The sequence below is a fragment of the Mus caroli genome, unplaced genomic scaffold (assembly GCF_978045245.1).
Source record: "Mus caroli unplaced genomic scaffold, Mus_caroli_1 scaffold_2, whole genome shotgun sequence".
Classification (NCBI taxonomy): Eukaryota; Metazoa; Chordata; class Mammalia; order Rodentia; family Muridae; genus Mus; species Mus caroli.
Genome location: NW_028227257.1, coordinates 110,761,876 through 110,788,729, shown reverse-complemented (window position 1 = coordinate 110,788,729; position 26,854 = coordinate 110,761,876). Strand labels below are relative to the sequence as shown.

Here is a 26,854-nt window from a genome sequence, read left to right as displayed (position 1 = left end):
AAGAAACATTAGAACATTAAAAACCACATATGTCTTAACAAAATAATAGTGGGGACTTCAATACTTCATTCTCAGACTTAGATCGTCTTCCAAACTTCCAAGTAAAGAAGCCTCAGAGATAAACTCTATCGTTGGTGGATTCATAGACATGCGCAGACTACTCCACCCAACATTGTCTCAGCACGGGCTCTTTCTCCAACATCTACCAAGAGGGCACAAGCCAAATGCCAACAGATGCAAAAAACAAACAAACCTGAGACAATTCCTTGTATCTTATCAGATCATAAGATGTTAAAACTAGAAATAAACAATAAACTATAGAAACCACAAAAATACTTGGAAACTAAACAACACATTTTTGAATGAACACTAGGCTATCCAAGAAATCTGAGAGGAAATTTAAAAATTCCTAGAGATGAATGGTAACCTTTGGGAGGCAGCAAAGAGAGTCATAAGGAGGACATTTATAGCAACAAGTGCTCGTGTGTCAAAAAAACCAGAGAGCTGCCAAATAAATCCCTAATGATGCGCCTCAAGGTCTTAAAAACAAGTGTCCAGTCCCAAACAGAGTAGATGGCAAGAATTAATAAAGATTATCAAATAAATTAATGAAATTCAGATTTAAAGACTAATTAATACACAAAGTTGATCAAACAGTTGGTTCCTTGAAAATGTTATGCAAACTGACAGACCTTAGAAGGGAGCGATCAAATTAATAAACAAGATACAGGCTGTCACTACAACTGATTTCAATGAAATACAGAACATCATGAGAAATTAATATGAAAATGTATGTACTCTGGAAAGCTGGGTAAGCCAGAAGAAATTCTAAATGCATATCATATACCAAAATAAAACCCTGAAGATATAACTTAAATAGACTGATTACAAGCAATGAGATTAAAGCTGTTGTTAAAAAGTTTATAACCAGCTGGATTCACTGCTGAATTCTATCAACTTTTCTTTTTTCTTTTCTTTTTTTTTTTTGGTTTTTTGAGACAGAGTTTCTCTGTGTAGCCCTGGCTGTCCTGGAACTCACTTTGTAGACCAGGCTGGCCTCGAACTCAGAAATCCGCCTGCCTCTGCCTCCCAAGTGCTGGGTTTAAAGGCGTGCGCCACCACGCCCGGCTCAACTTTTCAATGAGGACCTTAGACCAATTCATCTTATTTCATAAAATAGAAAGTGAAAAAACACTATCAAATCCTTTCTTCGAAGCTAATATTATCCTGACACCAAAACAAAGTAAAGATACTATAAAAGGAAGAAAAAATGAAGAGAAAGAAAAAAAGAAAGGAAGGAAGGAAGGGAAGAAGGAAGAAAAGAACGAAAGAACGAAACTAAAGACTAATTTCTTTGATGAGCAGAGATGCAAAAGTTCTCAGTAAGATACTTACAACCCAACCCCAGCAAAACATTAAGAAAATTATACATTATGACCAAATGGTCTTCATCTCAGAGAAGCTAGGCTGGTTTAACATGTATAAATCAATAAGTGTAATAGACTATGAAAATAAACTTAAGGGTAGAAACTACATAGTTTCAATCAATGCTGAAAAGGCATTTAACAAATTCCAGCATGCCTTCATGGTAAAAGTTTGGCGACTTTAGGAATAGAAGGAACATAGCTCAGTATCCTGAAGGATATGCAAAACAAACTTATAGCCAACATACTAAGTGGAGACAAGCCGACAGCACGTCCGCTAATGTCAGGAATGAAACATGAACGCCCATTCTCCCTTCTCCTATCTGATAGGGTGCTTGGGATCTTAGCTGCAGCGATTAAACAAGACAAGGTGCAAAAGGAATAAAAGTAGGAAAAGAAGAAGTCAAACTACCCCGATTAGTAGACGACATGATTATTTAATAGATCCTGTTGAGTCTACTAGAAAATGTTTGGACCTAGTAAACACAGTAAATGTTGCAGAATACAAAATCAACACAAAGAAAACAATAGCCTTCATTATACAGCTCTCAGAGAAAGAAACTGGGAAAAATGTCCCACTCAAAATAACTCCAGCCCGGCGTGGTGGCACACGCCTTTAATCCCAGCACTCGGGAGGCAGAGGGAGGTTGACCTCTGTGTTCAAGGCCAGCCTGGTCTATACAGAGTGAGTTCCAGGACAGCCAGGGCTACACAGAGCAACTCTGTCTCGAAAAAACAAAACAAACAAACAAAATCTAACAAAATTCTAATGTCATATTCCATAGATTTAAAAAACCAAAACAAATATTTTTCTCATATGGCTACAAATGACCAAGAATTGATAAAGCAATCATAAGGAACAAGAGCACTGGAGACCGTACAATACCCAGCCTCTATTTATACTCAGAGTTACAGCAGCAGAGCCTGGTGCAAGCGTGAAAGTGGACAGGTAGATCAGTGGAAGAGAATAAAAGGCATAGCGATAAATGACAAAGCTGTGCCCACCTAGGTTTTGACAAAGGAGGCAAAAACATACAGTTGGAAAAACACAGTCTATTCAACAGATGGTGCCAGCAAAAGCATTTCTCTACCCACAGAAAGGTTAATTACATTATCTTCCACCTTGTACAAAAGTGAATTCAAAATGGATCCAAGATCTTAACTGAAAGCCCAAAATACTAAGTTTCTAGAAGGAAACAGGGAATACTCTTCAATATACTGGGGTAGGCAGGAGGTTGAATAGGATACCAACAGCACAGGGACTAACCCCAGAACCAACAGGCGGACTCCCTGAAAAGAAAGGGGAGTTGTAGAGCAAAGAAGACAATCAGCAGAACTGACAGACAGACACCAAAAGGGAAAAAATGTTCATCAGCACACTTCAGACAAAGGGCTAATATCCCGAATTTACAAATCGCAGATTAAACAAGGAAGCAAAATTGCCCAATCAACAAAAGCAAATGAACTGAATAGATACTTTCAGAAAAAGAAAAAGAAACATAAATGGACATTACTGATTTTAGAAGTGTATAAAATCCCTAGCCATCAGGGAAATGCAAATTAAAATGACTTTGAGATACCACCTCACCCCGGTCAGAATGGCCATCCTCAATAAATCTGACAACAAATGTTGGAGAGGATGTGGAGAGAAAGGAAGCCTTATTCGCTGCTGGTGGGGGGAGGGAGGGTACAGTCACTGTGGGGACCTGCTTGGAGATTTCTTAAAAAGTTAAAATTGAAAGACCATATGACTCAGCTATTTCATCCCAGGGCAAATATTTAGAAAATTCCATAGAAATATTTATATCTCCATGCTTATAGCTGCTTCATTCATTATAACAAAAAGTTGAAATCAACCCTAGTTTTTCATAGTTCAAAAGATGAATGGATAATAAAAATATGTTGTATATATTCTAAAGAAAACTGTAATCTGAATATGTGCAAGAAACTGGATAGACTTAAAATGGATAACTTTAAGTGAGGTCACACAATCTCAGACAGGAAAAAACCAGTTCTCCTCATGCAGAACCTAACCAATAATATATGTGCATGTGGCTACAGTAACAAGTATACGTGTGGATACAGTGTATCATGCAGGAGAGAGGACAGGAAAAGTAAAACATTAGGAAGCAGGACGGAGGATGGATGGACTGATGCAGCATGTGTGTGAAAGGAGAGCGAGCCCAGTGTGTGTCTAGGTCTAACTGTCGTGGATTGGCAGTTTGGTGGAGGAACAGCGCATGAAGATAGACTCAAGAGTCAAAGTGTAGCTAGAGCCAGTGTGACGTGCCACATCCTCTCTTCTAATGGCTTTTCCAACTGTATAGGACTTTGTCCAGGTGCACTGACTTCCGGTCTAGTTCTTTTCAGTGGAGGACTGCTTGGCTGACTGACTGACTGACTGACTGACTAATTGATTTACTGATTTGGTTTTTGACACAGGGTTTCTCTGTGTAGCCCTGGATGTCCTGGAACTCACTCTGTAGACCAGGCTGGCCTCGAACTCAGAAATCCGCCTGCCTCGCCTCCCAAGTGCTGGATTAAAGGCGTGCGCCACCATGACTAACTGGTGTTAGATGATTTTTTTTGGAAAGGATTTTTGTTTGTTTGTTTGTTTTAGAGCTTTATTATAGAAATGCAGGGGAAAGAGAGAAGGTAGAAAGGAAGAAAAGAGAGAGAGAGAGAGAGAGAGAGAGAGGAAAGAAGAAGACAAAGAGAAAGGAAAGAGGAGACAGAAGAGGTGAGAGGACAAAGGAATAAGAGTGGAAAGGATTTTTTTAATCATAAAGTTTATAAACAAAAAAGTTTAAAAGTATTTGTTTCAAAAATATAAGAAGACAATTTATATACTACTTTTCACATCTCTGTTAGTTTTTTGAGGGAAGAAAAGAGGAAGAAGCCCTGGCAGGAAAGTCTCAGATCTATGCTCTGTAACTGAGTTCTTTACCACAGAGGCTCTATAGTCTGCAATTGCTTTCAAGTCTGCTTGATTTTTTTCATGTTTTTCTTTTTCTCTTTTCTCCAGTTCAGCATCAGCTTCAGAAATATCTCTAGCAATAATCAAATCTTCAGTATCAAGTTTCTCTTTTATTAGTTTACTTAGGAAATTATTTATTCTTTCTCTCCGTTCTTCCATTAGCCTGTAACAGAACAACCACAATTGCCAAGTCACCCTGAACAGCTCTGTAATGGAGTCACAATACTTTCATTAAGGAATCAGAAATAATTTAAAATCATCTAAAAAAAAAATCTGTGGTTCCCTTTATAGATAGTTATATCAAGTAGAAATTAATTTACTATACACTTTAAAAAATTTAATTCTTGAGATAAATAAGGAAATTAATTTCATAACTACAAAGTAGCATGTATACTAAAAATTTCCAAGTGAGCAATATGTACAATATAATCACATGTATACTTGTTTAAGAAAAGGTGTTGAAAGATCCTGACAGAATGTAAAAGGTCACAGAAGCCCTGAAATTGGCAAAATAGATTTCATTGTTAGAAGTAGCTTCACTGATTTAGAAAAATAGAGGTGCACAATGCTCTGGCTGCTCCTTGAACCGTGTGTCTGCCAATGTTCTGACCGTTCCTTGAACCCAGGTGTGTGCCCACTGCTGCACCTCACTGCCAGGTGTTTGTGATATTGGTTGCTAAGATAGAGTCAGAAAATCTCCCCAGCAACCACAGCCAGGCCAATCCGGAGTTGCTACACCTGCACCAGACTCTTTCCTTGTACCCCTCCCATACCCATTTCTTGAGAATAGACATTGTTTAGATCTGGAAATCCCCTACTCCCCCCTTCTCCTTTCCCCCCTGAGGGCCTATAAAAACTGGGACCCCTTTCCCCTCGAGGTCGACTCCTCTACCCCTGTGTGAGATATGAGTCGTCCCCAGAGCTCTGGCTTTCCCCAAATAAAGCCTCATGTGGTTGGCATCAAGCTTGGTCTCTCGTTAGTTCTTGGGGGGTCCGCTATTATCCCGAGGCCTGAGCAAGGGGCTCCTCTTGGGGTCTTTCAGTGTTAAAACTCTCCACAACACTGGAAGATACTTTCATGTATGCCTGCATGTGCTCATGAGTGTATGGATGGGTACAAGTGAAGACCAGAAGCTGATGTTGTAATTCTTCCTCTATAGGTCTCAGCATTTTTATTTTTTGAGACAGGGTTTCACTATGTAACCTTGGCTAGCCTGGAACTGCTACGTAAAGCAGGCTGTCTTCAAATTTACAGAGATTCTTGAATCTCTGTTTTCCAAGTGCTGGGATTAAAAACATGCCCCATCTGCTAGCTTTGCTTTTTTCTTCTTTTGACTCTCACGGTGGCTGCTGGAGCTCCTTCAGGATCCACTCACTCCTACCCCCCGCCTTCCCCCATGTGCAGCATGTGTGCCTGTGCAGCCCAGGATAAATTTTGGAATACATTGCTGGACTGTTCTACTTGCTCTAACATTGAGACTTACACTATAAAAATCCTTTCTTTAAATAAAACTTGGAGATAACTAAGTTAACAAAATAGTAAATAATTCACCCTCTCACTAAATGCCACCTCGAACCAAGTCACAGATGTGTTGATTTCATCAGTTTATATGTCCCTAACATTATGAAGTTTCTGAGGCCAGGACTGCATGAATTCTCTCTCTAGTCCAGGGCCAAGTATGTGTCTGGAACATTGTACACAATAAGCACATTTTATTAAAGTAACGAGAGGAGGAGACTAAACAGAAATATTTTAATTAGTTATGGCAGGTTCACTAATTTATTAGTGAGTTTGTCTTGTGTGAGAAATCATGGAAAGGACAGCATTCCTGGATGAAAAGAAAGTAGATCCTGAAGTGGGAAAGAGGTGGTATGTATATGCATATACGTGTACATGTATACCTGCATATGTATAGATATGTATAGATGGCAGATGGTGGTACAGGCCGTGAGAACGCTAGACAGCAATGCAGAAGACTTGTAGAAAAGGTGATGCCTCACTTAATATTTCAAACACTGTTCTAAACACACTTGCAGATGGCACACTTAACTATTGCATATATTATTCTAGGTACTGAGAGCTTAACAGTAAAAACGTGTTAAAGACTTCCACCCTTGTGTGAGTCTCCTCAGTGCTTTAACAGAATGCCTAGTTTAAGAACTTAAAAGGAGGTATTGTTTATCTCTGCTCATGTTTTCAGAGGTGTCAGTTGATCATGGAGGGAAGAGAATGGCAGAACAGGACTGAAGAATGGCAGCCAGTGGAAGGATAAAGAAAGAGCAGAGGTGTGTGGAGAGAAATGGCTCACCAGCTGAGAGCACTTGTTGCTCTTCCAAGGATCCAGGCTGGATTCCTAGCACCCGTGACCAGCTTATAACCACCCCTAACTCCAGATCCAGGGTAGCCAATGCCCTCTTCTGACCTCTGCTGGCACCAAGTGCATATGTGGTGCACAGACTGACATGGAAGCGAAACACTTATACATACAATTAATAAATCTAATTTTAAAAATTAAAAAGAAAGAAAAAGAAAGGCTGGCAAAGGATGTAGCCCCAAGAGGGTGTATCCCACTAACACACTTCTCTCAATTAGGCTCCTCTCAAGAACCATTGTTCCTGAGAGGTGAGGTGAGCAGTTCTCTCCAGCACGCACACCCACCCCGCTGTACTGCTTTGCTGTAGCTCCAAAAGCAACAATGCCACCTGACTATGAACCAAAAGTCTCCAAATCTGTGAGCCAAAATAAAACCTCTCTCATTTTAGGCTGAAGAGTCAGGTGTTTCCTGAAATACTGGAAAGCTGACTACTAAAGTGAGATTTTTCTTTGTTTTTTACTTTTCATTTTTGGGTTTTACTCTAGAAGATGCAACTTTTAATTGAGATACTCTTGAATATCTTCCATGGGAAGGGGATCCTTACTAAAGATCTAGGAGTACAGGCCATAGTGGCACCTTTAATCCCAGTACTTGGTAGGCAGAGGCAAGTGGATCTCTGTGTGTTTGAGGATAACCTGGTCTACACAGTGAGTTCCAGAATAGCCAGGGTTATACAGAAAGACCTTGTCTCAAAAAATAAAAATAAAAATACACACTGTACTGGCTATTTTTGTGTCAACTTGACACAGCTGAGTTATCACAGAGAAAGGAGCTTCAGTTGAGGAAATGCCTCCATGAGATCCAACTGTAAGGCATTTTCTCAATTAGTGATCAAGGGGGAAAGGCCCCTGTGGGTGGGACCATCCCTGGGCTGGTAGTCTTGGGTTCTATAAGAGAGTAGGCTGAGCAAGCCAGGGGAGGTAAGCCAGTAAAGAACATCCCTCCATGGCCTCTGCATCAGCTCCTGCTTTCTGACCTGCTTGAGTTCCAGTCCTAAATTCCTTTGGTGATGAACAGCAGTATGGAAGTGTAAGCCGAATAAACCCTTTCCTCCCCAACTTGCTTCTTGGTCATGATGTTTGTGCAGGAATAGAAACCCTGACTAAAACACACACCTAAGACAGTGGTGGGACACATATTGGGGCACATCTGTTGTGGCATTTCCAGAGAGGTTATCTGAGAGGGAAAGGCCTATCCTAAATATGGGCTGGGGTCTTGGACTGAATAAGGAGAGGAAAAGAGAAAAGGAACTGAGCCCGTGCCAGCACAGATCTCACTCTGCTTTCTGGTCCACGTTGATCTAAACAGTCTTATGCCTCTGCCTCCACAGCCATGAGAGGCTCTGGCCACCATGCCTTTCCACCACATAAAGCTATGTATATACCTGAAGCTGTGAGCCTAGCTAAACTCTGCCTTCCTTACCTTGTTTCTTGTCAGGTGCTCAGCTACCGCAATGAGAAAAGGAAATGCATAGACCAGTGCCTCATAGAGCCTCCTCAGATCACCCTCTCCTACAGCACACCAGTGCTTTCAACCATCTAGCAGAGAGTTCTGGAATGTTCCATGGTACACTTCAACTCCCATGTCCCAAACAGAAACTATCAGGTCACTAAATGTCATCGATGAGACTTCAATTCCCAAAGACAATCATCAGAGTGCAATTTCCGAGTCACTGGAGAGTGACCTCAGAGAGCTCTTTGGTATTATGTTAAAGTCCTGCCTGTGGGGCTCGACAGATGGCTCAGCAGGTAAGAACACTCATTTCTCTTACAGAGGACCCAGGTTAGATGTCAGCGCCCTCATGACGGCTTACAACAACCCACAACTTCAGTTCCAAGGGATGCAGTAGGAACACACTGCTGTGGTACACTTACATGCACACAAGCAAAACATTCACACTCATAAGATAAATAAGGCTGAAAGGACTTTTAAATCCTACCTATGTGTTTCAGCATCTTTGTCCATCCTCATTTGTATAAGACGTTTTTTGGCTTTGATAAACTTTCTAATCTTTTCGTCTTCCTCCTCTTGCTGCTGCTGTTCTACAGCTCGGATGATGTTTTTATTGTGCATACTGTCCTTAAAGAAATGAGTAGGTATTGTCACTGAAATGCCTTTCAAAACGTCTACCAAAAGCCTTTCAAGTGCTCATGGCTTCTCACCCAGTTATTTCTCTTCTAAAAATGTATCTCAAAGTAATAATCAGTAATCCAGTTAATAAATGTTCATGCTAAGGTTTATGTACATTAATAACAAAACATATTGAAAATAATCTATACAATTCAGTAATACAGAAATGGTTAAGTAAACTATAATCTCAGTGATGTGAGATTTTAGAACATATCTTTTTAAAATAACAGAAATTACTAACTTCCAAAATACCATTCATTGCAAAGATGCTCAAGAATATACTTCATCAAGAGGAAGAGTAAATAAGAAACAGAAGACATCAGAGTCGGGAGTAAGAGGTGTGGTCCTAGAGAGTGACCAGGCAAGCCCCAGGATGACAGCTGGGCAGTGGGCAGGCCTAGCAAAAAGGCGGTCCCAAAGGAGAGGGCATGGAGGGCTCTCCATAGGTAAGTTCTAACAAGACAGTTCTAACTGCTTATTATTCAGGCAAATATTGAAAGTTAGCATCAATATATATTTGGCAGAATTTATTAAATATATGGAAAAGCCAAGTGACCAAAATAAAAATTTTAAAAGGTCAAAATAAAGTCACTATACAAATGAAAATCAAGGTAGAAAAGTAGGGTTTTTGGGTTTTTTTGGGGGGGGTTGTTTGGTTGTTTGGTTTTTCGAGACAGGGTTTCTCTGTGTAGCCCTGGCTGTCCTGGAACTCACTCTGTAGACCAGGCTGGCCTCAAACTCAGAAATCCACCTGCCTCTGCCTCCCAAGTGCTGGGAGAAAAGTAAGCATTTGTAATACCAGGCATAGTGATGCATAGCTGTGATCTGTGTGGCTGGGGGGAACTAAGGCAGGAGAATCACACATTTGAGGTCAGTCATGGATGCATAAGACTCTGTCTTAAAAAAAAAAATGAGAATGAACATTCACGTAACGAAAGAGCCATGGCACAGAGCTTGGGTTTGCTGAGGTGAATATTTACACAGTCCTGGTGCGGATGTCAGCGTGATGCTGTGGAAAGAGTAAGGAGATGAGAAGTGCACTACAAAGGGAGAGAGCTGGACGCTCCACAGCCTGGACAAACGGGCAGATAATGCCTGAAAACTAATTAACAATCACACCGATAGCACTTGGAGCCTAATTATAAAAACTACATACAGGGACTGGCAAAATGGCTCAAGAAGGCCAGGTAGCTGAGCCTTCTAGTCCTGAGGCCCCAGGCCTCATGTGGTAGGAGACTCTGGGAAGCACAGGGGACGGAGCAATGAGTGTCTCTCCTTTTCCAACCTCTCAGTGCTTGAGGCTTTAACTTTGCAACATAAAAAGCTGGGACTGGAGAGATGACTCAGTGGTTAAAAGCATTGGCTGCTCTTCCAGAGAACCAGGGTCGGTTCCCAGCACCCACAACCCACACAGAGGTTCACGGCCATCTGTAACTCCAGTTCCAAGGGATCCAGCACCCTGTTTCTGGCCTCTGCAAGCACAATACACATATGGTGCACAAACATGCATACATGCAAGCAAAACACCCATGCACATAAAGTAAAAATAAAAATTTTAAAAATGTTAGAGACAAATAAAAACCATGAAATCAAATAAATGATGACATCCCTATGCTATCACAGCAGAAATTATACACAAATCACCTCATTCATTCCCAACAACGTTAGCTTTAAAGAAATTAATCTCCTATAGAAATCTTACTATTTTCTTCCCTACATGAGATCACAGGCAGCTGGCTGTGTAACTGCCTGACTGTGGCATTTTCAACTTACAAGAAGCAGTTTCCTGTTTGTATCTATCTCTTCCTGTTTCTTGCTTAGGTTTTTCTTCATCTCTATTTCATACAGCAAATTCTGCCGCTTCATCTCCTCAGCATCTTTTTCTTCACTTTTCTTTCTTGCTTCTTCTTCCTCTTTGTGTTCCTTTATTCTAAAGCAAAAAATGAAAGTGTAACTGAGAGCAAGGCAAAAAAAAAAAAAAAAAAAAAAAAAAAAAAGTCCTATCTTAGGGGAAAGAACCAGATGCTCTGAAGCTTAAGGAAGGACATAGGGAAAGGAAGACACAAAGCGGCAGTGACAGAAACCATCTGAACGACCCAAAGGCTCCTGGATGGGTTCTTCAGGGATCTCTGGAGGCCAGCCTCACAGCACAGCCCTGATCAGGAAGTTTCCACTCTTGTGCCACCTTTTCTACTCACTCCCCACACCCCAGGAGCAGCATCAATTCCTAGCAGACTCTGGGTCCTTGGGGTCCCTTACCTGGCAGGCACCCCTGGGCACACAGCAAGACTCCCATGTCCCACGGTCTGTGTTCTCCTCTAATTGTTTTTCCTTCTGAACAGGTGGCTCAGGAGAAGTCAACAATCTAAACAGACAGCTAAAGAATGAACTGCTCAGCTGGGCGGTGGTGGCACACGCCTTTAATCCCAGCACTTGGGAGGCATAGGCAGGCGGGTTTCTGAGTTCGAGGCCAACCTGGTCTACAAAGTGAGTTCCAGGACAGCCAGGGCTACACAGAGAAATCTTGTCTCAAAAAAACCAAAAAAAAAAAAAAAAAAAAAGAATGAGCTGCTTTTTCATACGCATGCAACGAAGCCAATGTTTCTCCGGCAGTCTTCTGGCATCAGGGAGAGAAAAACTCCCTTCTGCTAAGCCACAGAAGCCCACACAGGGAAGAAGGCCAAGAAATTTAGCACAGACACAAAGTAAAGAAGTTTAGAAGTTAGAGTGCCTCCTTCTAAGAGGAACTAAAGAAACCAAGGGTTGTGCTGGTCCTTTTAAGTTAAGGACAGAACAACAAAATACCAAAGGTTGTAGCTTTAGGGCTGGAGAGACAAGAACCAGAGGTAAGAGCACTTCTGTGTCAGGCCTACAACGCCCTGTAACTTCAGGTAATGATAGCTTCTGGTGTCCTCTTCTGGCCTTTACAGGAATATACCACGTGTCTTATTCACACAGACATAAACACATACACACAAATACAGGGTTTGGTTTTTTTCTGATCAACTTGACACTTGAGATTTACCATCACCAATACCAAAACATTCTCTGATGTAGTCAGCTTTAGTTGATTACTTAAAGTCTGCCCAGTGTATTGGGTTGAAAAGGACCAGGAGGAGGGAGGAGGAGGGAGATGGTGTGGATGACTGATGTCTGCTCGAAACCTGAGAGTTGAAAATAAGATACAAATGTTTCTATTTATTTGTTGAACCAGAGGACCTGAAATTTCCATGAACATCCTAAATTTGCATTAAGTCAAATTACCCAAGTAAGGTAAAAATCTTTACTGACAGGCAATTGAAAATGTAATTGTTATCACAGCTACCAGTCAATGACAACATCACTCCTTTTTTCTGGCACAGCGGGTGCTTCCCTCACATCCATGCTCAGAATGCTTTCTGCCCAAGGAACGAATCAGGCAGGGGATGCACAGACATGTTTGTGTTCCAGATTGGCTAGCACACTCTAGAGGAACTCTGCTGTGCTCTGGCACATAGCATGACAGCTGACAGCACAACCATGTTAAAGAGGGTTCACACTCTCACTGTCCCAAGTTGTGCTGATCAGGATCTAACTTCTCTCAAGCTTGCCCATACTCTCAATAGTCCTTAAAAGCAATGGAGAGGCTGGGCGTGGTAATACATGCCTTTAATTCAGCACGCAGAGACAGAGGAAAAGGCAGAGGCAGAAAGGCAGAGGCAGGAGGATCTCTGTGATTCAAGGTCAGCCTGGTCTACGGAGTTCATGCCAGATCAGCCAGGACTACCTATCAGACAGATAGATAGGTAGATAGATAGATAGATAGATAGATAGATAGATAGATTTTTATCACAGCAGGAAAGTTTGGTCCTTATAGACAATCCAGGCAGCATGAGTGCTAGACTAATTCCCCAGCCAACTTGCATTCAGCGTGTATAAAGCCAAATCCATCACCCTCCTCTTTTTTTTTTTTTAAAGATTTATTTATTTATTATATGTAAGTACACTGTAGCTGTCTTCAGACACTCCAGAAGAGGGCGCCAGATCTCGTTACAGATGGTTGTGAGCCACCATGTAGTTGCTGGGATTTGAACTTTGGACCTTCGGAAGAGCAGTCGGGTGCTCTTACCCACTGAGCCATCTCACCAGCCCCCCACCCTCCTCTTTTAGGTGGATCCTTGTGGTCTCATTTTGGTGAACAGCACCATCTTTGCAGTTGCCTGTGCTGGAGGCCCAAGTCCCTCTCAGCCCCTTATTCAATTTCCTAATAGCTGTTTATTGAAGTCCTACCTCAATGATGAAACAGCCAACAAGGAACTTACATTAGAGCTAGGAACTGCAACTAAAAACTGCAATATGTCATAAAGAAAGCAAGAGACAGCCAGGCAGTGGTGGTGCACACACCTTTAATCCCAGCCCTCAGGAGGCAGAGGCAGGTGGATCTCTGTGAGTTTGAGGCGAGCCTGGTCTACAGAGTGAGCTCAGGCTACACAAAGAAAAGCCCCGTCGTAAAGAACAAAAACAAAAAACAAAACAAAAAAAGGAGGAGGAAAGAGAGAAAGAAAATGAGAGAAAAGGAAAGGAAAGGAAAGGAAAGGAAAGAAAAGAAAAGAAAAGAAAAGAAAAGAAAAGAAAAGAAAAGAAAAGAGACCAAGAGTAACAATGGAGTCATAACAGCCCTCTCTAGACTGAGCTGTACATCAAGATACACAAGGCCTCTCTGAGATGGTAAAAAGACCACAGATAAAGAACAGGAAAGTAAATTCTGGAGAGAAAAGGCAGCAAGTGAGAAGTACTGAAGCCAGAAATGTCTCAGCAGGTGCTCAAGGCCCTGGAAGGTAAGGGCATGAGTCAGGTAATGAGGAAATGGACAAGACACAGGAGAGAAGCTTGAGATGAGGTTAGACTCCACAGGCCCACGTCCTCAATTTACTTTAAATGACTTGAAAGCTACTGCAGCACCAAAACTAGAAGAATAATTGGATAGATTTTCATTTTAGTGGAATATCATAGATGATGAATAGCAAAGGCAATAGGGAATAAGAGAGGCCGATTAAGAGCCGATGCAATATTCCATGCAATAGATGAGAGCATCTGGGCCTGAGACGATGGCTATAAATTCAAGACACGCCCATGTTGGCTTCTCTGAAAATGAAGCTACAGATGCTTGTGAGCAACCATGTGGGCAGTGGGAATCAAACCCAGCCAGCTCTTAACCACTTAGGGGCATGTGTGCATATGTGTATGGACCTGTGTGACGAATGTGGAGTTGTGCTCTTGTGAAGGTCAGAGGGCAATTTTGTGGAGTTAGCTCCTTCCTTCAGGGACTGAACTCATGTCAGGCTTGCGTGGCAGATGCCTTTACCCACTGTGCCACCTCAATGGTCTATGTTTTGGTTTTTGAGATAGGGTCTTATTATGCAGACCAGACTGACCTCCAATTCTTGGTTTCCCTGCTGCAGCCTCCCCAGTGCTATGAATGTATATCACTGGTTACGAATGTATCACCACAGTTGTCTCTAATAATGAGTTTGTTGTTGGGTTTTTTTTTTCCAAGACAGGGTTTTTTTGTTGTTGTTGATTTTTTTTTTTGTTTGTTTTTGTTTTTGTTTTTTGAGACAGGGTTTTTCTGTATAGCTCTGGCTGTCCTGGAACTCAGAAATCCACCTGCCTCTGCCTCCCAAGTGCTGGGATTAAAGGCGTGCGCCACCACGCCTGGCCCTAATAGTGAGTTTTAATCTTTTAATTTCTCTACCATGTTTTTAGCACACATTGGTTTGAAAATCAGAGGAAAGCTGTATCCGTTATGAGAAAGACACATGAACACTCACTGATGCATACATACTGTTTCAGATGATCCTCGGCAAGAGCTACTCTTTCTCTGCGCCGTTTTTCTTCTTTCTCTTGGTCTTCTTTTAAAGCCTTTTCATCGTTGAGCTTCACTTGGTCCTCCCATTTTTTATCTGACTTCACTGCATTCTTTTTGTACTGAATCTGGACATCACGCTCTTTCATAACCCTGCTGAGAAGAAGTCCTGACTACAAAAAAATAAATCACACTGTTTTAAGAAAACGATGTATAATGTTATAGGGAAAACTGTTAACTGTGCATGCTAAATATCCACATATGTAAGTAGAAGAGAAGCAGATCGTACGTGAAAGCGCTTCACTCGCTCCGTCTGGTAAAACTGACACTGCCTTGCACTCTCGATGGCCTTCTTTCTTTCTCCTTCTTTGTATATTTCTTCCTCCAGATCAAGAATTTTTCTTTCAGCCTCAACCTCTTCATCACGCTTTTGCTTGGCTTTAAGTTTCTGTTCTTTCATTCCCTGTGAAGAGACAGAATAATCTCTCTCTCTCTCCTTTTCAGTGTTGGGGATCAAACCCAGGGCCATGTGGTCAAACCCCAACACAAAAGCAATTTTTTTGTTTTTATTTTTCAATGAATTGACCCATAAGTTAATATCCGTGCATGATAACTTAACTTTCACTATGAATTTTTATTGTTTGCATAATTCATTAGTAAATATGAACATCCACTTTGTATTCATTTTTAAATAGTGTTTAGTTAGTTAGCTTATGTGCATAGCAGCTTTGCCTGTATTCACGTCTGTGCAGCACATGTTTGCCTGGTACCTGAGGAGGCCAGAGGAGGTTGTTGGCTGTCCTGGGACTGAACATTGTGAACTCTCGTGTATGTGCTGGGAATCGAACCCAGATCTTCTGGAAGGGCAGTCAGTGCTCTTAACCACTCGGCCGTCTCTCCAGCACTGAACGAACTTTGAATTTAAGTTTTTAGATGGGTAGTACATTTACATGGTTCAAAATCCAAAACTATTTTTTAAAAGATCTATTTATTTATTTATTTATTATATGTAAGTGCACTGTAGCTGTCTTCAGACACACCAGAAGAGGGCATCAGATCTCATTACAGATGGTTGTGAGCCATCATGTGGTTGCTGGGATTTGAACTCATGACCTTCGGAAGAGTAGTCAGTGCTCTTAACCTCTGAGCCATCTCTCCAGCCCCCAAAATCCAAAACTATTGATGGGGTATGTAATGAATTTCTCTCTCCAATCCTAAGACTTCACTAAGATTAAAAACTTTTCTATTGAGCACTCCACCATTGCTGGTGGGATTGTAGGCTGGTGCAACCACTCTGGAAATCAGTCTGGCAGTCCCTCAGAAAATTGGACATAGTACTACCCAGGGACCCAGCAGCACCACTACTGGGCATATACCTAGAAGATGCTCCAACATGTAATAAGAACACATGGTATGTTTATGGCAACCTTATTTATAATAGCCAGAAGCTGGAAAGAACTCAGTTGTCCCTCAACAAAGGAATGGATGCAGAAAATGTGATACATTAACACAATGGAGTAACCAAGCTATTAAAAACAATGAATTCATGAAATTCTTAGGCAGATGGATGGAACTGGAGAGTATCATCCTGAGTGAGGTAACTGAGTCACAGAGGAACACGCATGGTGTGCGCTCACTGATGGGTGGATGTTAGCCCAGAAGCTCAGAATACCCAGGATAGAATTCACAGACCACATGAAGCTCAAGAAGAAGGAAGACCAAAGTGTGGCTGCTTTGGCCCTTCTTTGAAGGGAGAACAAAAAACCCATGAGAGGAGATACGGAGACAAAGTGTGGAGCAGAGACTAAAGGAAAGGCCATCCAGAGACTGCCTGATCTGGGGATCCATATACAGTCATCAAGCCCAGACACTATTGTGGATGCCAACAAGTGCTTGCTGACAGGAGCCTGATATAGCTGTCTCCTGGGAGGCTCTGCCAGTGCCTGACTAATACAGAAGTAGAGGCTCACAGCCATCCATTGGACTGATCACAGGGTCCCCAGTGAAGGAGCTAGAGACAGGACCCAAGGAGCTGAAGGGGTTTACAGCCCCATTGGAGGAACAACAATATGAACCAACCACTACCCCCCAGAGCCCCCAAGAACTAAACCACCAACCAAAGAGTACACACGGAGGGACCCATGGCTCCAGCCGCTTACATATCAGAGGATGGATGGCCTTGTCTGTCACCAATGGGAGAAGAGGCCCTTGATCCTATGAAGGCTCGATGTCCCAGTGTAGGGGAATGCCAGGACCAGGAAGCAGCAGTGGGTGGGTTGGTAAGCAGGGGGAGGGGAGAGGGAATAGGGGGTTTTTGGAGGGGAAACCAGGAAAGGGGATAACATTTGAAATGTAAATAAAGAAAATATTTAATTAAAAAAAAACTTTTCTATTGAGCAGTCATTGTGGTGTCTACTTGTAACTCCAGCTACTCTGAAGACAGAAGCAGAGGCAAGAGGATCACTTGAGACTGAGTTTGATGTTGAGGTGGTTTAAACAGGGATGGCCCCCAAAGGGTCATGTGTTTAAATGCTTGCCCGTAGGGAGTGACACTATTAGGAGGTGTGGCCTTTTTGGAAGAAGTGTGTCACTGTGAGAGCAGGTTTTGAGGTCTCATATGCTCAAGCTACACCTAATGTGACTCAGAGTCTCCTTCCGCTGGCTGTGGATCCTGATGTAGAACTCTCAGCTCCTTCTCCAGCACCATATCTGCCTGCAAGATGCCATGTTTGATAATGGACTAAACCTCTGAAACTGTAAGCCAGCCCCAATTAAATATTTTCCTTTATAAGAGTTGCCATTATCCACAGGGCTCCCTATGGAGAAGCTAGAGAAAGTACCCAAGGAGCTAAAGGGATCTGCAACCCTATTGTTGGAACAACATGATGTACTAACCAGAACCCCAGAGCTCTTGTCTCTAGCTGCATATGTATCGAAAGATGGTCTAGTCGGCCATCAATGGAAAGAGAGGCCCATTGGACTTGCAAACTTTATATGCCCCAATATAGGGGAATGCCAGGGCCAAAAGAATGGGAATGGGTGGGTAGGGAAGTGGGGGGCGCTATGGGGGACTTGTGGGATAACATTGGAAATGTAATTGAGGAAAATATGTAATAAAAATATTAAAAATTAAAAAACAAACAAACAAACAAACAAACAAAAAGAGTTGCCATTATCATAGAGTATCTTCACAGCAACAGAAACCCTAAGACAGAGGTCACTGTGGAAGGTATAAAGAAATCTTAAAAAGAAAAAAAAATTTTGTCTTTTAAAAGACAAAAGTAAATAATAATTCAAGATATACACTAAGAGGAAATACTTTCAAATATAGACGTCTTCCTGAGACAGGGTATCATAGAGTTTGGGCTAGCCTTAAACTCACTGCATAGTCAAAAATGACCTTGAACTTTTCATTCTCCTTTTGCCATCTCCAAATGTTGGGATTATAGGTATGGGCCGCCATGCCTCGCTTTAAATGGCATTACAGACTTGGTCCAGGCTTCCCTACCTGCTAAACAGGTACTCTGCCAGCTGCTCTACACCCCTAGCCCTGTTCCTGTTACAGTTCTGTTGTTGTTGTTGTTGTTTTTATATTAATTTTTCTTTTCTTTTCTTGTCTCTTCTTTTCTCTCTCTCTGTGTGTGTGTGTGTGTGTGTGTGTGTGTTGTTTTTTGAGAAAGGTCTTGATATGTTGACCAGGCTGGCCTTGAACTCACTATGTAGTCCAGTTAGCCTTGAACCCAGGGTCTCTCTGGGATTCCTGAGTACCTGGCTCATAAGTTTGTACTACCACACTTGTCTTCAGAATACGTTTTTAAAGTTCTCTAAGATCAATACAAGAAAAGAATCTAACCATGAAAATTAAGGAGATGGAAGCAAGTTCATCCAAAGATGTCTGGCTAACAGTCCAGTCTCCTTTCCATCGCTGAGATTAAAAACTCTTTAGCCAAAAGCAACTTGAGTGAGGAAAGGATTTATTTGGTTTATACTTTAAGATCACAATCCGTAGCTGTGGGAAGTTATGACAGGAACTCAAAGTAGGAACCTGAAGCAGACATTATGGAGAAACCCCACTCGCTGGCTCACCCCCTGACTTCTGTAGGCTCAAGTTCAGGGGCCATGCTTCCTTCTACAATCCAGGACCACCTGCCTAGGGATGGTGCCACATACAGTCAGCTGGGCCCTCCTACATCAGCTTTCAGTCAAGACAGTCCCTCACAGACACGCTAACACTAACTCGAACAGCTGCTGAGAAAGCACTGTCACCAAGCCGGGCAACAGGAGTTAGATTTCGAGAGCCCACATGGTGGAGAGAGAGACAGGACTCCCACAAGGTGCCCTCTGACCTTATCTGTGCATGATACGTGGGTATATACTAGATAGTATATTTAAAATATTTAACACTTGTGATTAGGAAGACTCAAATTCAAGCCATATGGAAAAACTCACACCCATTACAATGTCTGTAATGAGAAAGATAGCCATCCTAAATATTAATGAGAATACAGAAGCAACAGAACTCTCATCCTGCTAGTGGGAGGCGGAATATAAAATCACAATTGCTTTGTGAAACACTTTGGTAATTTCTTACAAAGTTAATTTATTTATTTTTTATTTTTTATTTTTATTTTATTTTATTTTTTGTTTTTTGAGACAGGGTTTCTCTGTGTAGTCCTGGCTGTCCTGAAACTCACTTTGTAGACCAGGCTGGCCTCGAACTCAGAAATCTGCCTGCCTCTGCCTCCCAAGTGCTGGGATTAAAGGCGTGCACCACCACTGCCTAGCACAAAGTTAATTTTTTAAAGATTTATATTTTCGTATGTGTGTGTGTGTGTACATGTGCAGGTGTCTCAAGAGGCCAGAAGAAGGTGTCAGATCGCCTGGAGCTGGCATTGCAGGTGATTGTGAGCTGCTCAATGTGAGTCCTGAAAACTGAATGCAAATCCTCTGGAAGAGCCATCTCTCCAGCCACCTTTTAACCCACTTACAAAGTTATATATACAGTGATTATGGTTTCACTATACATATTCATGTCAAAATATCTACTCTATTTAAGAGCAATGGGATATATGTCCATAGACAGACTTACATGAATGTTCACAGCAACTATATTTATAGCAGTCAAAAGATGGAAACAACCCAGATGCTGGTTGATGTCATACCATCAAGTGAGCAGTTAAATGAACTGTAGTGTACCAAACACTGGACTATTACTCAGCAATACAGAGAGTGTATATAACACTCAAAGGGGGAGAATAAAACCTGTAGTCAATAGTGGTGGTGACCTACTCATTTCTAAGGAGGAGTGACAAGGAGCTAAGCTTTTAGGTGATGAGTACGCTTGTTATCTTAACTGAAATGATCATTTTGGAGGCATGTACATGCCAAAATTTTAACAAAATGTTCACCTTAACTGTGTCATTTATGGTATGTTACTTAAAGATCTTAAAAAGGTGTGTCACTGTATTTATGACACTTTGAACATAAAATGATCTATACGAGGTATAAGGCACAACTCAGAAGCAGCAGTTACTGTTCAAAGCATGTGAGCTCTGGAAGGTTGAGACTTACTGCATATGTGTTAGTCCAGTGTTTTACCAACTCTTGGGATTTCACATGCATTTTCTTCTTTGCTGCTCTTTCTGCACGAAGGACCGCTGCTTCTCTTGTCAATCTGTTGAGGCTATCCCGGATCCTCTCCCACTCAGCGTGTGGGATTATGGTGATCTGCTGGAGATCCACCTTGCTAGGTAGGAGGGGTGGATAGGGAATCTCTTCTTTTTCAAAGCAATCCATTCCTAATGCATTAAGAAACATAATTTTTAAATACTTTTCAGGAAGAGTTCACCTGACTTTTTTTTTCCCCAGAAATTTCTGGAGTAGAATAGTATCTGAAAATTGCTTCAAATGTGTAACTTAAGATTGGCTGAGGGAGATAATACGAGACTTTATTAAATCAGAGTGAAGTGATCAAATCTTTGGTGATTTCCTTCATGTGTAAACCTGGGCAAGACATTGAACTTTGTGGAATCTTGGTGGAAAAAAACTCCTGATCAAGAGAGTGAGGTCTACGGCCTGAGTGGAGATCAAACATGCTGGTGGGGTTAGGATTCAATCACATTTTCTCAGGGTCCATCCTAGAACTCCTTGAGCCATGCTAATGAGATAGGCAGAATTAGTTCTTTTATAAGACCCATTTCATTAAATTTGATAAGTATATGCCTCCAAAGCCATCATTACAGTTCAGATAACGGCCACAGGACACCAACAGTCCCCACTCTCATTTACTGCTTGCCATTCCTCCTTAGGCTCTACTAGGCCACCACTCATCTACTATTTTTATTACAGATTTTACTCAAAAGAATTACTTTGAGATTCATTCATGTTGCCATAGACATGATTTTATTGCTCTATGCTCTTTCCCAGAATCCCTGCCCAATGCAGAACCTTATGGGGCACAGCCATGTAACATGTTAAGTCTCTTCACTTTCTGAACTGAGCAGAGAAGTGTATTCTCCTTTTCTTCTCTCTCTCCTTAGCATGCTTTCCCTAACACTGTGAGCTTTCCCCAGCATATCAGACCGCATGCGTCCTCTAAAGCAGTGGTTTCTCAGTCTGTGCATCTCAGCACCTTTGGGGGTCAAACGAGGGTCGCCTAAGACCACTGGGAAACACGGATATTTACAGCATAATTCATACAATTATAATCATGAAGTAACACAGAAAATAATTTTATGGTGTGGGTCGCCACCACATAAGGAACTGTATGTAATAAAGGGTCATAGCACTAGGGAGATCGAGAACCACTGTTCGAAAGCACCTCTCCTCAATACACAGATGCTTGCCTGCCGTGTCTGACTTCACGCCAGTTTAACTTAATACAGCTCGCTCGCTCTTTCTTTCCTCTTTGAGGCAACAATTGAGCTTTTGCAGCTTACCTGTCCTGCAGTTTTCCTTTTTAATAAAATTGTGCTTGAGCTTCTATTTGAGTCCATTCTTAAATTCTTTTATTGAGACTGAGAATCCCCAAAGGGGACCTTGATTTCTCTTGTATCATTGGTATCTTCCTCTTTCAGACTGTGATCAACAATGACTATACCAATAGGTTGTAATTTTCAGAGTTAAGTGTGTCATTTCATAGGTGGATAGTTTTAGAAACATCTATCTGTTGCCTTTGTAGACACTGTGATGGACTCTGTACTTCTTCCCCATTGAGAAGGTAACTTGAAGAACCAACTTCAGTCCTGGGCCAGGTCTAGATAGTTTGACTGTACAGATACCTCCCTTGCCAACAATTATTTCTCTAATGTTAATCAAAGGAACAGAACAAAAGGATCCTCTCTGTTTTGGGAGAGATACTCCAGAGACTTTCTCAAGCTGCACATGAGCAAGAAAGTAAAAGAGATGGATAAGAGGAACCAGCTTGGGGTGAAACTGCTGGTATGAAATGCAAACAAGAAGCAGGGGAGAGGCTGGAGCAGCAAGGACCATCATATTGTGGTGCTCATCGACCCAACCTCAAGCCTACAGTGACTGCTTCAGAAGCAGTTACGTGCATTTCCTTATGTTTTAATATGATTGAGTTGGGTATTCTGTTACATAAACTCAAATTATCCTAAGTAACACCTTAGAGCTCATTAACAGGAACATGCTAAACTCAGGATCCTCCTGCCTCAGCGTCCTGAGGAGTTAGGATTCAAGGTATTTACTTCTGTGCCTAGTTTAGGTCTCAGCCACCTCTCAATGCGACCAGCCTGGCAACATGAACTTGGGGAGATACCGTGGTATTTAAACCACAACACAAAAGAACTACTAGACATGATGAACGAGAACAACTATTTGTGAAACGTCTGTTGTAATAGTTAAAACTGTGTACGATTGTTGGCCTAGACAGAAAGGGGGAAGATGGAGAGGAATTTTAACCCAGCGATGTGGCAAGGGATCACGTACAAAGAACTTCTAGGTCTGTGTGATCCAGCTGAAATGACACACACCTTTAAGCCCTCTGGCTGAAATACAGTCATGTCCTTAGTACACAACTTTAATCCCTAACACCTAAGGTAAAGTTAGTTTGTAGAAGAAAGCAGCCATGTTTGAAAGTGATGTCTAATTGACAGGCAGATGAAGTGATGAATCAGAGACAGATTTGACAGCGTAAGACATGCCCAATTCTCACAAGGACAGGACAGAGAGGCAGCGCAGAGGGGTAGAGTGGAAGGCAGTTCAGTGAGGGGAGTTCTGTTGAGTTCACAGTGCAGTGGAGTGCAGTTGAGTTCATGCAGCTCTATTCAGTATTGTTCAGTTCCTGCAGTCAGGGCAGTCCAAGTTGTAGAATTCAGAGGCAGTTTTTCCAAGTGGAGCAATTCAGAAAGAGGCTGAGAGAAGCCAGTTTGAAATAGTCAGCTTGCAGAGGAGTTTGGGCCAGAACACCTGTGTTGAACCATTGAGGTCAGAGTTCAGAAAGAACTAGAAAGGGTGAGCTTATTCAGCAGTAAGCCTCCAAGACAACAATTACATCTAGTGAATAAAAATTACTTTTACAATGTCCTTGTGTATGAATCAAATTTCCTAATGTTCCCACTGACCAGATTGTGTCTATGTTAGGGTGCAGGGTGGTGGGGGGTGGGCTGCTATTGCTACAGAACTCAAGCAAAACATGAAGATAGTTCAAATTTCCAAGAATCTATTAGTTACCATGACAACAATTAAACTTGTTGTGGAAAGATTTTGTTTTTATTTTTTTATTTTTTTATTTATTTTTTTTATGGAGATTTTATTTCCTTTATTTGAGAAACTTAAGTCTTGGGTATATCAAAACCAATTTCTGGGATGAGGGAAAAAAAAAAACCAGAACCCACAATAGAAAAAAAAAAAGTTATCATCTGGGTCACAACAGAACCCAGAGAATATATTCTTAGAATTGAAAAATTATAGGTGCTTAATAATTGACCTTCTGATACAAAATGACCTATTGAATTTGCAACTTGGTTCTTGGTGTGGAGGTCCACAGACAAACTAGGACGTCTTCAGACCTTAGCTGGATGCCATGAGGGGTTATTTGGCTTTCGACTCTTTTTTTTTTGTCTAAGAGGTAGCAGCAGCAACAGTGCCCACCTTCTGGGCAGCTTCTTTCTTGGCGTGATGAGCCTGCAGGACTGCCACGGCTTCATCTACCTTGGAGCGGAGGGACTCGGGGCACTCCAGCATGTGCAGCAGCTCAGAGTTGTCGATTTCCAGCAACATCCCGGTGATTTTCCCAGCCAGGTTTGAATGCATTGTTTGGATAAGCGGGAACAGACACTCCCCCAGCATCTGCTTCTGCTCCTGGGGGGGCGCTGCAGCAAGCATGGAGGCAGTCAGGGGCTCCTGACCCTGGACGTGGACTGCAGGCTGGGGGGCCTGCAGCGGCTGGATGGCAGGGTGTGGGCTGCGGACGTTGGAGGCGTACTTATATGGAGCCACAGCCCTGGGAGAGGTGGCAGCAACTGCGGCCCGAGGTGCAAGGTTTGGCACGGTTGTAGGGACGCCTCCAGACTGGCAGCTGTCAGTCAGCCCTTGCTGGGCGGCACCAGCCCCACCAAAGTCCATAGCCAAGCGGTCCGGGCACTCAGACCCAGTTGGAGCCAGATGTCGAAGAGCTGGACGAGGCCCAGACTGCCGCAGGGCACTTGGCATTCCTTGGAAGCCTTGAGGTCTCCCGCCTTGCTGCCAGCGTGGATTAGGCCTCATCTGTGCTAACTGGTTAGGCGTGTAATTATGGGGGTCTTCCCTGAGCCTGCGGAACTGCGGGCACAAAGTAGCCACCAGCTGCAGGCTGGAACTGATTTAAGATGGCACTGGCGGGGAGTGCTCTCATCCCCGCTACACGCTGCATGTACTGGTTAGTCAGGTGAGCCTTCCGCTCTTCCTTCCTCTGGGCCAGGGCGACGTACAGAGGCTTGGAGCCCACAATGCGTCCATTCATCTCGGTGACAGCTTTGGTCGCCTCTTCAGGAGAGGAGAAACAGACAAAGCCAAACCCTTTGCTTCTCCCATCTTCTAGCATCACCTTCGCACTGGTGATTGATCCAAAGGGAGAAAACTCTTTCCTTAATTTCTCATCATCAATGGTGTCATCCAAGTTCTTAATGTAGAGATTCACCCCCTGGTACCGGCTAATCCTCTCCTGCTTCAGCTGCTCAAACTTCCGCTTTAGCTCAGCCTGCCTTTCTACCTTTTTCTGTGCACGGCCTACAAATATGGCTTTCCCGCTCATTTCTTTTCCATTCATTTCTTCCACAGCCTTATTGGCATCCTCGTGTTTCTCGTAACTTACAAAGCCAAAGCCTTTGGACTTCCCACTGGAGTCTCTCATCACCTTGACACTTAGGGTCTTACCAAACTGGCTGAAGAGCTCTTTCAGATTCCCATCATCCACCTCTTCTCCGAAGTTTTTGATATAAACATTGGTGAATTCCTTGGCCTTGGCTCCAAGCTCCGCTTCCCGCTCTTTGCGAGACTTGAATCTACCCACAAACACTTTACGGTCATTGAGAAGCATGCCATTCATCTTCTCGATGGCCTTGTCGGCCTCTTGGGTCTCGAAGTGAACAAAAGCATAGCCCTTAGAGCCGTTCTCATCACAGACCACCTTACAGGACAAGATGTTTCCAAAGGCAGAGAAAGTGTCATACAGTGCCTTGTTGTCTATGGATTTGTCCAGGTTCTTGATGAAGACATTTCCCACCCCAGACTTTCTCAAAGAGGGATCCCTCTGCGACCACATGATGCGGATCGGCTTTCCCTTTATCACATCGAAGTTCACGGTATCCAAGGCTCTCTCAGCGTCAGCTGGCTACTGGAAGTTGACGTAGGCATAACCCAGAGAGCGCCGGGTGATCATATCGCGACAGACCCGGATGGACAGCACAGGCCCCGCAGGGCTGAACTTTTCATACAGTATGGCTTCGGTGACGTCCGAGTGCAAATCGCCCACGTATAAGGAGGCCATGGGGTAGCTGCTGGCTGCAGCGTTCATCTCCCCACCCCCCACGACCCCGAGCCCCGCCAGGAGGACTTCTAACAAGGCCTACTGCAGGACAAAAGGGGCTCCGAGGAGCTGTGGCACGCGCCGCAGCGCACAGGTGGCACCAGCGACGCCCGGGAAGGCTGGAGCAGGGAGGCTCCTAGCCGGGACCCGAGTGCGGGACGACTTGCACGGGACTGCAAAAGCCCCAAGACAAAAGGCTCTCAAAAACAATATGGCCGGCTCCTGGAGTTTGTACTCTCCAGCTGTCCTGGCTTGAGGCTTAAAAAATAAAAATTAAAGTAGGAAATCCCCTCGTAAAGGGGGCAAAAATTTTTCAAGAGGCAATCAGATGCTGCGCTCACAGCCGCCTTGGGAACACGCGTTTCGCGATAAATATAGGCCCCGGGCTCCGGGCGGTTTACAGTTACAGCAGCCCGGGAAGGGGGAAACCAAATCTTTGCGGGTGCCGGCGAAGGGCAGCGCGGACACGTGGTGCGGCCAGCCCGGGCGCGGGGCTGCCACGCGGCGCGGAGGCGTGCAGGGGCGGGCTGGGCCGAGGGGGATGGCTCACCACTGGACGGACAGACAGACGCCGACGGACAAACAGGCCGGAAGCTGTGAAAGTCACTTCCCCGCGGGCTCCCAGCACAAGTCGCTGTCTGGTTCTTTTTCTTCTTTTTTCCCTTTTGCTTTTTTTCCCCCCTCTTCTTTTCTTCTCTTTTCTTTTTTTTTAAGGTTTTTGAGGCTTTTGTAATTTTTTAGGCTTTTTCTTTTTTCTGCTTCAGGCTTGCTGAGCCCAAACGCAACACTGACGGCTGCGACCCGGGGCTGAGAGCGATTTTGTTTTTAGAAGTCCTACTTGCTCACATCTTTGAAAAAAAAATCAAATCTTAGGTGGTCACTTTAATTACCTCATTATCATTTTTTTTTTTTTTTTTACATTATCAAAGCATTTGACTAGGGGAGAATTTTAACTTTAGCGTGGAAAGAACTGAGGTATTTCCTTGAGCTTTAGAAAAGACTACTCAGCAGGTCTGCAACATTATAAAGATTTTGATAGGTCAATAACATTTCCAAACGGCATTCCAAAATTTA

At 43.0% G+C, this 26,854-nt stretch overlaps 1 protein-coding gene and 1 pseudogene across 3 annotated transcripts in view; both read right to left on the bottom strand.

Annotated features, from left to right (window-relative positions):
• Cfap210 (cilia and flagella associated protein 210) overlaps positions 1-26,854 on the bottom strand; it is a 38,113-nt gene that overhangs the window by 10,807 nt on the left and 452 nt on the right. For 2 of the 3 annotated variants that reach the window (XM_085834798.1, XM_021150546.3), the window contains exons 2-7: positions 20,323-20,549; positions 15,041-15,214; positions 14,731-14,924; positions 10,680-10,836; positions 8,716-8,855; positions 4,372-4,564 (exon numbers count right to left, since the gene is read on the bottom strand). In XM_085834798.1, the coding sequence (XP_085690924.1) occupies positions 4,372-4,564; positions 8,716-8,855; positions 10,680-10,836; positions 14,731-14,924; positions 15,041-15,214; positions 20,323-20,547 (1,083 nt within the window). In that variant the 5' untranslated portion in view covers positions 20,548-20,549. The remainder of the gene's footprint in view (positions 1-4,371; positions 4,565-8,715; positions 8,856-10,679; positions 10,837-14,730; positions 14,925-15,040; positions 15,215-20,322; positions 20,550-26,854) is intronic. The other variant, XM_085834799.1, reaches the window with a different exon arrangement.
• On the bottom strand, positions 23,545-26,580 carry LOC147005901 (polyadenylate-binding protein 4 pseudogene; annotated as a pseudogene).